The sequence below is a fragment of the Lissotriton helveticus genome, chromosome 5_1 (genome assembly GCF_964261635.1).
Source record: "Lissotriton helveticus chromosome 5_1, aLisHel1.1, whole genome shotgun sequence".
In the NCBI taxonomy this organism is placed as follows: domain Eukaryota; kingdom Metazoa; phylum Chordata; class Amphibia; order Caudata; family Salamandridae; genus Lissotriton; species Lissotriton helveticus.
This window is the reverse complement of record NC_136065.1, coordinates 1,229,466,443-1,229,479,167: the sequence shown is the minus strand read 5'-3', so window position 1 is coordinate 1,229,479,167 and position 12,725 is coordinate 1,229,466,443. Positions and strand designations below refer to the sequence as shown.

General features: G+C 44.1%; 1 protein-coding gene across 22 annotated transcripts in view; it reads right to left on the bottom strand.

Annotated features, from left to right (window-relative positions):
* The window catches only part of LOC144755239 (scavenger receptor cysteine-rich domain-containing protein DMBT1-like), a 593,569-nt gene extending 583,812 nt beyond the window's left edge, over positions 1-9,757 (bottom strand). For 13 of the 22 annotated variants that reach the window (XM_078643965.1, XM_078643956.1, XM_078643964.1 and 10 more), the window contains exon 1: positions 9,622-9,755. In XM_078643965.1, the coding sequence (XP_078500091.1) occupies positions 9,622-9,688 (67 nt within the window). In that variant the 5' untranslated portion in view covers positions 9,689-9,755. Of the gene's footprint in view, positions 1-9,621 lie in introns of all 22 variants that reach the window. The other 9 variants (XM_078643955.1, XM_078643960.1, XM_078643957.1 and 6 more) reach the window with 2 other exon arrangements.
* Positions 9,758-12,725: the final 2,968 nt, after the last annotated feature.

The following is a 12,725-nucleotide window of genomic DNA, read 5'->3' as shown; positions in this document are numbered from 1 at the left end:
ATTAATTTGTGTATGCTTTTAAGCTCTTTGTATACAATACAAACTACATCTTCTGATGCTTTTTCACAAGCCTCTTCATTTATTGTACGACTTAACTTGTCTATTGCATTTATTCAGCAAAGGGGACACTACTCCGGAAGATGATGTGATTTATTATGGGTTTTTCTTTTTAGGATATCAGTGGAAACACACAAAGTCCTCCAACTGTATCCAAACACTTCCACTCCCAACACATGAGTTCTATTGGCTTTGTCAATTTGTGTTTATTTATTTGCAGTTTTACATAGCTCAAGCCAGATCCAATGGATGACAGAGCACTTCGCATAACAGAGTTTGAGTTTGAGGCAACTGACAGAAAATATACATAGCGTTTCAATGGGACATGCAGCAACTAATATACATATTGCTACGTGAAGAGGCAGCATGCAGAGAGACAAAGTCTTTACATGAATGTTAGAAATATTCAGGGTGGTTGGGGTGGAGTTGCAGTACAATCGTGTACACGGTCGGCAACCGCGATCTACAGATGTGATAGTGCATGATATGCAAGAGGTAAGTCTAGGAGTGTTGTGACATATGTTCCCTTTCCAACTCAACTCTGCATAATTTTTTAATGTATAAATTGTTGTTTTTGTTGGGCTCAGAATTCCATTTAATTGCATTTTCTTCGTTGCTAGAATAAAGCACAATGGTTCAGCACTCCCCAAATCAAATAATAATCATCAAATAAAAATTTAAGAAATCCGTTTAGCAGGGCTTAAAATTCCTTTTATTCTTTTGCTTCATACAAAACGTAGCCAACGCGTTTCGTCCAGAGGACTTCTTCAGGGCAAGAACGTGAAGAAGTTCCGCATCAAATCTCTGTGGTAAATGTCAAGTCAAGTCAGGAACATTTGTATACCGCACAAATCACATCCAGGGAGTCTCATGGCGCTTGCAGCAGTCTCTGACATAGGGGAACGTAGCTACCTTGTATAGCGTGTAGTCATCTCACCGCGTAGCCGGTTTCAAGAAAGAGTTGAGATCAACTCTTTCTTGAAACCGGCTACGTTATATGAATGTATATGAACGGATTCAGGGCAACTGCTACATTTCCCTCCCCACTCATAGCGGGAACTTCTATATTAACCTGAGTCAAAGCAGGTGGGGATGCGGGTAATGGTGCAGCTAGCGAGTCTACTACATCTTCATTCAGCTCTCGCGTCAAGGGCTCATACCTATTCTCCAACAAAAGAGGCTCCATCGTCTCCTTATTAACACACCCTAAGTGAGTGGGATAAGGATTAGTTGGGTTATTTTTCTACTACTACTATTGGGTCTACCAAATCCTTTCCTACTAAAGGCTGTGTGTTCTGAACCTTAAAGAAGGATCTTAGTGATGGGGTGACTCTTATACCGCTCGTCTTTTTTTAGTAACTTTTTTTGTTCTTTTTTTAGAGGAGTATTATTATAAGTATTCGCAGATTTTGCTTTTACTTTCCTATTAGAATTAGACACTAAAGCCGATGTCGCCTCTTTTATCTCTTTTACCGTTGATTGTTCTCCTGCCGTAGTTGTATACTCTGTATCTGCAGATTTATAAGAAGAGCTCTCCCCCCCCCAAATCTCTCTGCTCCTAAGAGTGTACCTATTAAGTTTACTCTTCTCTGATTCGACAGTAAATTTCTAGCGTGGTCTTCCTGTGAACCGCTCTCCCTCTCGTAGTGTAGTTTTGGCCCTTAGTCTCTCCTCTTTTGTCTTAACGTAGACATTGAAGTCTGCCATACATTTTGTTCAAACTCCTGATTTCTGCTTTTCTTGCCAGTTAAATCTAAATAGACACGTTGATCTTTCTCTTGCAAGTTCCAGGGCCTGTTTTTACTGAGGCTATTTACTGGGGATACCAGTACCAAACATGCAGGAGCTGAACTAGTACGTAATTCCACTCTAGCCGAAACTCCCCTTCTAATCACCAGACCCGCAGCTGCTTCGGACCAGCGACCTCCGCCAGGAGTTAAATCTTCCCCTGCCACCACTTCTCCATGCCAGATAGTGAGCGAGGCGCCTATTACCCAGCATCCTTATTGTAGTGACTTTTAGCTAAAGAAAGACCACCAAAGAGAGAAGGCACCACAAGAAGCTCACAATCAGCCTCACGCTGCAAAGCTAAAATGTATCCAGTTCTTCTCTCAAAGTCTCTCTAATCATGCTGCAATTTTGATGTCCTTTATTAACCTTGCTGATGAAGGTGGGCCTAGAATTAAACACTAACGTCCAAGAGAATTGACTGACACCGCAGACCTAAATAGCCAGATTGTAAAGGAAAGAAACACACTGTCATAACCCTGGGAATATATTTGGGGTGTGCTTAAATACGCTATAGGAGTTCAAGTCATTAAACGAACACGGCAATTTGACGAAGTTAATAAAAACTCTTCGATCACTGCGTTAAACCCCCAACATGCCGGCTCCGCCGCCAACTCTGGAAAGCCACAAACTACCCAGGAAAAATGGCACGGGGGTAAACACCCGCCGCCGCCGAGACACGCACTCCAATTCCTCCAGAACGGCCGCTCCGCTCGTTACCTCTTGCAGAGACGTCAGTGTCAGCCCAAACAAGAGGCACAGGCGTGGGGGTAAACGTCCACCGCCACCGAGACACGCACTCCAGGTCCTCCCGAACTGCCGCTCACCTTGTTATTAACCCTGGGCGAAGCACTACGCTACGCTCGCGTAGTTCACGAAGTTTGCGCAACTTCGCACTACGCGAGCTGCACGTAGCACAGTACGAACACGCGTAGTGCTGCGTAGCGTAGTGCAGCGGTCATTTTTTGCTTGTTCACGGTCCTCAGCGTCATGTTCGCGACTGCGAGCTAGCAAAATGACATCCTGGCAAGACTCTCAATAAGGGGAGGTCAGGTTTCTCATTGTGAGTGGTCGTGCATGCTTGCGACCGCTCGTGATGAGAAACTACCAGTTCACGTTGAGAAAGCTGCCGCTCGAGTAAAAATCTACTCGAGCAGCAGAAAACTACAGCTCGCACTGTGCAAGATGCCGTTTTCAATGATTGCACAGTGCCGGATGCTTGTTCGCACTGTGCAATCATTGAAAATGCATCTTGCACAGTGCGAACATGCTACTACGCAGTTCGCGTAGTGCTACGTGAAGTTCGCGTAGTGCGAAGTGCACTTCGCGTAACTTCGCGTAGCGCTACTACACGAACTATGCCCAGGGTTACTTGTTATCACCGGCAGAGACATCTGCGTCTGCGTCCGTGTCCATGTCAGCCCAAACAAACGGTGCAGGCGGGCGATTCAGGCAGCCGAGCACTCCCATTCCCAGGCCAGAGCCAAACAGACCAGCGCGGACGCGATCTCCACACGCCGAGCCCAGAGAACCCCGGCGTCGGCTCTACAGACCCTCCCCAGCCGACCAGAAGCACAGTGAGCACAGTGGGTAGATTCGAGTCCTTCGAAGATTTTGTCCCTGGTTTTAAACGGTCATTCTTCTTGCAAACTTCTGTAACATAATACAGCCTTTTTACTTCCTTACTTGCGCTTCATCCTATCGTATCCCCAGTAACGTTACCCTGGATGTACTGCCGAGCCTGCGACTGATACTAGCTAGCAGCCGCCATTTTCCCTCTACACTACAAACTCTTTCATTGAAGTGGGTGCTAATCAGTTGTTATTTCTTTTATTCGGATTGTATTACACACACTTGAATCTATCATTTTGATATTACTATTATTATGGACATTTCGGGAAAAGCTAATCTCTACCAAAAGCAGTACATGATCGCTTTTCATATTGTCTTAAAGCAGCCTCATATCAGTTGCCCACAGGATCATCCCACGACACATAAAAATCGAGTCAATTTTAGACTTGAATATACTTCTAGGTTTGGTTTACAGTGATCATATCCTCCAATCAACATGGGAGCCTATCAGGTCCCTTGATAGATTAAAAATGATCAAGATTAAAAATTATCAAGAGGGCAAATCATATTAAGTATTCATTATCATAAGATTAGATTCGCCAAAACTTGTGGCTGAAGACAAGCATGTACGTCATCCATCAACATAAAATGACAATCAGGGTGGGTCAACAGTATGGTCTTCACTTCTCTCAAGAGTTATTTGATGCCATTTTTATTTTATTGTGCCAGGGGTGTGCAAATATTGTGTAGTAGCACTTAATCTTAAGGAGTGAGAACTGAACTTCTTAATAAGCATTCCAGCAATGAGGTTGCCTAAGACTTTCCTTGATCACAGAAAAGTACCAGACAGTAATGCTAGCAAGCTCTCTTTGTGTGGTCTTTTTTTCCTAAAGATATCACTGATTTTTAAAACACAAAAAGTAATTTTCTAATAATTAGTTTTGGAGCTGGGTTTCTTAAAAACAATAACTGGGCATCTTAAAACACTCATCCCTCTACAGTGCTTAACCTTGACTAGTTTCAGCCTGCTGAATTCCAGCCAAGATCTGGGGGTTACGTGGGAAGGCCTGTTGATGACTCAGAATGCCTCACAACCGCGTTTCATTAATCATTGTCTAGTAGGGATCTTTGCTCCTGGGGTGCTGTCAAGAAGCAAACTGTCATTACTGGAGCTCTCCAGTCTACGGACTGACAGCTTGGTTACTTCTGTTGGTACAAGAAGAGTCATTGGGCGTATGTGGTATTCCACTTTTAAGGTTCCATCCACATCCTGTAAAGCAGGTCTCGGGTTAAATGGGTGCATCTAAGATTGATTTTCTATTGTGATATTCATTCCTAATCATTTTTTCATTCACAAGCTATTTCCTGGGCTATATGTGAAGGGGAAATTGTGATCCGTAAAAGATACAGACCAGTGATGTTTCCTTAAAGTATATGCTGAGTTGATTAAATCCAAGGGGCAGATTTACAATAAGTGGCGCATCCCTGCATATCAGCAGGGATGCGGCACTTATTGTGCGCCATGCCTCCGCCACCATTGATGCGCCGCATTTACAATGCATCTGTGCCATTTTTGCCCATTGGTGCGCCGCATTGTAAATGCGGCGCACCAATGGGCAAAAACGGCACAGATGTGTGACGCATCTGTGCTGTAAAAGCGGCGCATTGCTGCAGTTGCGTCACAAGTGCGATGCAGCTCCAACAAGGCTCTGGGGCGCCCTACCATGTTAATGCGGAGTCAATCCTTACGCCTGCTTCAAGCAGGCGCAGGGTTTTGACGCAGCATGGGCCCCAAAGTGACTGAGTGAAATCTTGTAGATTTAACTCAGCCACTTTTAGGAGGCGTCCCTGCGCCGGAACGCCTCCTTCTGGCGCAGAGTTTACAACATGACGCATCTCCCAGATGCGTCACGTTGTAAGTACCCCGCACCATGGCGCTTTTTTTGCGCCGCCGCTGCGTCATAAAAGTGACGCAACTGCAGCGTAAAAGGGGCACAAGGGGCTTGTAAATCTGCCCCCAAGTTTTTATGGTCACTGTACCCACCTCCTGAAATGATACCTGAGTGCCTCAGACCTCCCGAGCTGTGATTGCCAAATTACTTCTGCTAGCATCAAGTTAAAAGGTTTCACTTTTGGAGAATATTGCATATTACAATGTTTTTAGCGAGCTGTGCAGCATGGCATAAGACGGACATCAAAAGAAAAAAGGTGCTGTGCCATTTTGTAGTTGCATTAACCGCTCATGCATACACTTACAAAATGCGTGGGGGCTTTTTTCTGTTCATGTGCTAATCCAACTTGTACTGGTAAATAAAGAAAAGGTAGTAACAAAGATTTTTTTTTCTAATGTCAAAGGGGGAAACAAGGGGAGCGGGGTGAAAGTAACATGGAGGGTTCTGGTGGAGGAAGGATCACAAATAATGGGGCTGAAAGCAACAAGGAGGGTTGCGGGAGAAGTGCAGAATATGGATGAGAGCGAGCAGAGTGCACCTCAGGGGAAGCGCAACACATGGGCGATAATGAGTGCAACATGGAATGGGGAAGAAGCATGCAGGCTAGAAATAAATGCGGGTGGAGAAGCACATAAGGGCAAGTAAAACACAGAGCGGCATGGAGGGAAGCACATTTGGGAGAACAGGGAGTGCGCTGGAGGTACAATGAAAAGTACACGAGGGAGACTGTTGGAAAACACATGCACTCTCATCGAGTGCTCAATCAAAAAAAAAGCAGAGTCTGAAAAGTAAGCAGTGAAAGGGCACAATTAATGAGGCCATGCTCCAGGGAAGGGACAAACTCAAGAAGAGAAAGGAAACCCCACACATTCATTCTTTGGAGCCAGATTGCCTCTGTTTGCAGGATGCTTAATTAAAAGCATGCCACGTAATACCAAATGCAGTGGTGGCTAGCGTCAGGTGGTGATAGTGATTAGGGTGGTGACAGGCAGGGGCCCTTTTAAAAGAACACTTGCTCTCCCAAACCAAACCAATTACTCCGGCCCTAACTATTTATCAAGGGAAGGTTAGAGCTTCAATAATTTATGGAGTGGAGCTCTGGGGCTTCGAAATGTACCTCCAATAGTCCAAGCTCAGAACAGGTTTCTGAGGGCATTAACCGGCCTTCCTCAATCAACACCGCTCAGATCCTTACTTTTAGATCTGGGCTGTATTTCCTTTGAGGAGGCCGCAGGCCTTAGACCTCTTGACTACTGGCCTAGACTCTGGACTACCCCTGAGTAAGCTCCCTATGCGCAAGCAGTTAAGTTTATTAGACAATCTGACACATCTAATAAAATCAAATGGTTACAAATGATTTAGGCTACTCTATTGGATATGGGCCTCATCGACTTGTGGGAGGACCCAAAAGGGAACTCTTTCCCCTCAAAAACAGATTTTAAAGCCTTATATAGAGACATGGTCTACCAGAAGTCTCTTTCCATGATGAATGGTGTTTCCCTAACAGGTCTCTTCTTGGACCACAAAATCGGATACAAGTTGGAGGCCTACTGGGATACCATCACGAGCCCTGGTGACGGAAAACTCTATCATCAATTTAGAGTGGGCATTCTTCCCCTAAAATCATTTCCCAAAAAGTGGGGGATTGTTCAAGATACAAAATGTATTTTTTGCCCATTCGAGGAAGAGACCTTTCCGCACGTTCTGTTTGTGTGCCCTGCATATAAGGGCCCTCGCCATAAATGACTTAAGCCGGTTTGTGTTTTACTAGGAATAAGATCTTGTCAAACGGCTTTGCGTATATTAAAAACGGATACTACTGAAGTCATGGTTATCACTATGGCTACATTTCGGAGTTGGGGGTGGGCCCTTAAAAAGAATAGTTTGCATGGTACTGTAACATGATTCAGCTGAGCGCACTGTGCTATTAGCTATGAGCCTCTTCTAATCTTTCTGCTTATAAGAATGAAGTGTCTAGCCATAACTTGTGTATTATGGATATGATCTCTTTTATGAATGTTTTAGTTTTAAGGGAAGAGGATTTTATTCAGGTGTCTAGTATTTTAATAGGATCTTATATGAGATGTTTTTTATTTTCTTCTTAAGAATCCTTTTTTTTTTAAATAGCTATTATGAATTTTAAGGAATTTTAACTATCTTGTATTGTTATATGTGTCTTTTGTGATTGTTTATGATCGAATAAATATGAATCTGGTTAGGGTGGTGGTGCTTAGTGTTACATGGTGGTGGTTAGTAGAGTGGTGGTAGTAGTTATGGTAGGGTGGTGATAGTTAATGTAGGATGGTGGAAGTTAACGTAGGGTTTTGGTAGTGAGGCTGATAGTGGTGGTTAAGGTGTTGAGGGTGGTGGTCAGGGGGTTGTGGTGAAGGTGATTGTAATTATGGTGGTGGTAGCATGGTGGAAATAGAGTAATAGTGGTGGTGAGATTGGTGATTACATGCTAGTTAGCATTTGGTGGTGGTGGTTAGGGTGGGGTGGTGGGTAGGATAGTGGTGGTTAAGGTGGTGGGGTGGTGGTGGCTGGGGTGGTGGCAGTGATTAGAGTGGTGATTTTAGGCTGGTTAGGGTGGAAGTTGTTTGGGTGTGTTGGTTTTGGTTAGGGTGGTGGAGTTGGTAAAGTTGTTGGATATTGGTGGTGAGGGTGGTAATGGTACTGGTTGTTAGGGTAGTGTTTAGGCTGGTGGTTAGGGTGGTGGTTTGGGGGTATTTAGGGTGGTAAAGTTGGTGGTTGTTAGGGTAGTAAGGGTGATAGTGGTGAGAGTGGTGGTTAGTAGGTTGGTGTTTAGTGTAGGGTACTGGTGTGATCGTTAGAGTGTGATGCTTAGGGTGGTGGTGATTAGGGTCATGAGTAGGAAGGTGATAGGGAAGTTTTTACAGTGGTGGTTAGTTTACCTTAAGGGTGGTGGTGGTGGTGCATGGGTGATAGTTGTTAGGGTGGGTTGGTGGTTAGGGTGGTGGTGGTTATATGTAGAATGATGGTTAGGGTGTAGGTTAGGGTACAGTGGTGGTAGGGTGGTGGCAGTTAGGGTAAGGTGGAGATGGTGATTGGGGTGGTGGGTATGTTGGTGGTTGTAGGGTAGTAGTGGCACTGATGATAGTGGTGGGATGATGGTGGTGGTCAGGTGGCGGTGTTCAGAGTGGGGGTGGTTAGGGTGGTGGTAGGTTGGTGGTGGTGGTGATAGGGTGGTGGTAGTCGAAGGTGGTGGTGATAGAATCGTATGTGGTGGTGGTAGGGTGTTGGTCAGTAGGGTGGTAATGTTAGGGTTGTTTGGGTGTGATGGTAGTTAGGGTAGTGGTAGGTTGTTGGTCGTGGTGTGGTAGTTGTAATGCCATTCGCACACTGATGATACATGGCCATGATAGAGACAGATGGCTTTGCATGGTTCTAGAACAAAGCATGTGGCGGTTTAAATGGTCATCAAATCGTAGATAAATGTTCGTGGGTGGAAACTAAATTGAGAAAACTCAAAATTATAATTTTTGACTCTAGACATTGCCGAATAATCAGCCTCTGAAAATCAATCCCCTATAATTTGTTTTTTTTGGTGGCCAATGTTCTGTCTATTTCACATTTTAGACAAACGAGTCACCATGATAGAAAAGTTAATCAATTTACTAGAAACTTAAATTGACGTGTTGATCCTGTCCATGTCAGAGAGTTTGTTTTTACAACTATGATAAACTTCATACTGTACTGTGCAAATGGCCTATAATTTAATTTTTCTACAATACCGATCCAAACATTTCAATTGTCCAAAATGCAGGCATAAGCTTAACAGCTGTGCTTAGATTTCGAGATCATGTCTTGGAAACCCAAAATAATATTCATTAACTAAAAGTAAAACAATTGAACAGTTCCTTAGGTATTCTGCCTCCTCTAAATCTATAGACGGTGAAAGCGCTTCATATTTGATTGCCTTTCAACACAACCCTGGTCCGGACCTACTGACAAAAGCATTGTGGTACCATCTCAATGGCCTCTGGAAAGCCTGGTGGTAAGGTTTTCTGCTGTAGATTCCTAAAATGCGACTTGATCTTTTAGTTTCCGTTTAGGAAGAACTCTCTCCTCAAAAACACTGTTGCCATTCAAGACATACCTATCGCTGTGAGCTGCAGTTTATCTCCTCAAAAGAGAATATGTCTACAGACATTTTCTGCATAAAGGGTACAGGGCACACGTTCTTAAACTAGCAAACAATCACAAATTGACAATGAGAAGGTTCATTTTTTACCTTGGGCGTGCAGTGTGGTTAAACTGCAGAGCAGAAGAAGAGGTAAGGTGGCTGCAGTGGTTCCCATTCTGATAGCTGGCTGAAATCCTGCTCCCAACACCCCACCTGTATTTAAAGATTTATGCGGCCATGGGCGTGCTCAGGTGAGCATATATCGGCAGTCACTTTGAGGAAATCAGAGCATTTATTACAGCTCTTTCCGCCCTCTGAAGTTTGCTCCCACCTCATTGGAACCTGAAAAGGAGGGAGAGGTGGAGGAAGTTTTCACTTCTGCTATGTTTACTGTTTGGCCTCCTATCATGAGGTGGATAAGACCATAGGCAACCCTTGAAGGGCACACAAAGGAAAACTGATATCTTATTTCAACAACACAAGTTAATGTGGAAGTCTTGTACACGTGAACGGAAATTCCATTAATATTTTAGTTTTGTAACTACATAAAGGGCAGACCTTTACAGTGTCCCTTAGTGCCTTTCCTTCTCCCGAAGTGCCTTACCTTCTCCCGAAGTTTTTTATTGTGATATCTTCCGCATGTGTCTTGCGACCCATTGGGAATGGGCTGCAATCACTGGGATGGTGGCCTGCTGGGCAAAGCACAACACCATAAATGCAGCCTGTTTTTCCTAAAGGAAAATGGGATGAGTTTAAAAAAAAAAAGAAAAACTTTCTTTTCATCTTTTAAGGACAGGCAGTGGTTTGTGGGACTTCTGCCTGCTCTTAAAAACATATTTTCAAATACATTAACAAAGGGTGCCCTGGAGACCCATTCCCATTTGCGACTGACTTACCACTTACTTGAAGTAGGTGGTAACTGCGATTGTTTTGCAACCCCATTTGCGATCTCAAAACAATCATACATACCAGTGCAACTCACTATTAGGAAGGGACAACCTTGGCACCCCCCTTCCTAATGGTGACTTGCAAACCCTATTTTGCGAGTCAGTAATAGGTTACTGACTGACATAATAGGGTTTTTTACATACTACAACCCTTTTTAGCAGTCAGAAACAGCCGATTTTCCATTTGCAAGTGCTAAAAACAGTCGTACATCTGGCTCAGTTGCTGCGGTCTGAATGAAACTACCAAAAAATAATTAAAAACTATCTAGCTCAGTCCCCATGTCATCCACTAATAGTCATGTCTTTTACTCTGTTTCAGAGGCATTTTGTTTGAGCCCAAATATGGAGAGAGATGCAGATGTGATGTGTTGGGGATGATGTAATAAAACTGGGAATCTGTGTGAGTGCGGTGAGGGGGAGTGGATGCAGTATGAAGAAGTGTATGCCACTGTGAGTGTAGTGTTAGAGCTTTGTGGTGCAACATTGGAGTAAATTGAGTCCAATTTGGGAGTCATCTGATTCAGAGTGGGTGCAGCAGAACACAATGTGAGTTCCATAAGGTGTAATATGTGTGCTGTGAGTTGCAATCTGGGTACAGTGACATTTACTGAATGATAACGCTTTAGAATCCAGCTTCTCAATTATGCTACTCATATTACTATATGAATGAATGATTCTCAACGATCCTAGTTGTCTGATTTTGAACCACAAGTTACATCTGTAGTCACCCTTGCAATTTCTATGAATCTCAATCGAGCACATGGGAACGTTTTATTGAAAAGCATCTCCAAACTCCATTCATTTGACGTTTTTAATGATAGATTATCACTCACAAGAGTCATAGGGCTTCACTCATTATGAGTTTGGCGGTGCGGGTGCAGAGCAGTTCACCACCGCCCCCTCCGCCAAACCCAAACACTGCCTGCCTGCCATATTACAATACAAATCATTGTCACGTGGAAGGGCAGTGTGGCGGTCCCACCGCGATGCAGTAAAAAGGATCAATGAGCCTTTAATACTTCGTCTCCACGGGGCCGCCACAGTGCATTCCAGTCCATGCTTTGCTGGAACTGGGGAGGGGGGGTCCCCTTAGTTTCTCCACCACCAGCTTTTACACAATGTTGGCGATCAGGAAACTCAAAATATACATGGCGGCTTTGCAGCCGCACCATCAGCATATTTTGAGCCTGTCCCACGGTGCAGGGATGTTCACAAACTCCCATTTCTCAGTGGGAGCTTGTGCTGTGGGTGATTTCCGCTCATTACACATGCTCCCATTGAGAATGGGAGAGCGGTCGGATCGTGATTAGGTATGCGGAACCACTAACCTATGGTTGGGCGGTTCCCTCACTGAAACTGTGTTGGTCGGTGGCAACTCAAACCAACATCGTAATGAGGGCCTTAGGAGTAAAGGAAAAGTTAGGGATGAGAATTGGCAGAGATGCTGGTCACACTTAGCTTATATGAGTAATCACTAAACGTGGTGACCTGTAGGTCAGTTCCTTTCATATCTTGCACGAGAATCCATATTGGCACTTGTAACTCCTTTCAACATGCTGTTCTAGTGTCAGACACAGGCCCAAATTCTGAGAACTGTCATGGAACTCAGCGCAGTCCCCAAAGAGGCTCCACTGCATTGCATGAATAGGCGAGAGCAGGGGAGTGCCATATTCACAGAGATATGGCACTCTCCTCCCCTCTCCCTAGTGCCAGTGCTGATTTCAGCTGTTGTGCGCCAGGCACACACCATAGCGCTATAGTGCTAGGGTGTATGCCTGAGTCTAGCATAGGTTTTGTACAGGAAGGGTATCCTTCCTGTAAAAAAGGCCATGCCTAGATACACCTACAAAGCTTTTCCTACTTTGTATGTGTGCTGCAAGGTGCAGCACGCATACAAACTCGGAAAATGTAGGAGAAATGAAAGCATTTCTTCTTTTAACGCCTGCTTTACATCAGCAATAACTTTTTGCACTAAACTCTGTCTACTAATGTTGGTAGATGGGATTTAGAGTAGAAAAGAATGGGTAGTTGCATGGAAAAGCCCATGTGCTACCCATATAACGCTCCCTTGAGGCAAAGTAATGCAAAGCAGAGTTACATTTCCATACAAACCAACACTAATACCAATGAGCATTGGTTTGTTAATCCCCAGAAAGGTTTAGCTTCATGGTAGTGTTAAAAAAGTAACACTAACCCGACGTTAAACCTTTGTGAATCTGGGCCACAGTCTCTTAACATGACCTTATTTTTAACTGTCTGTAATAA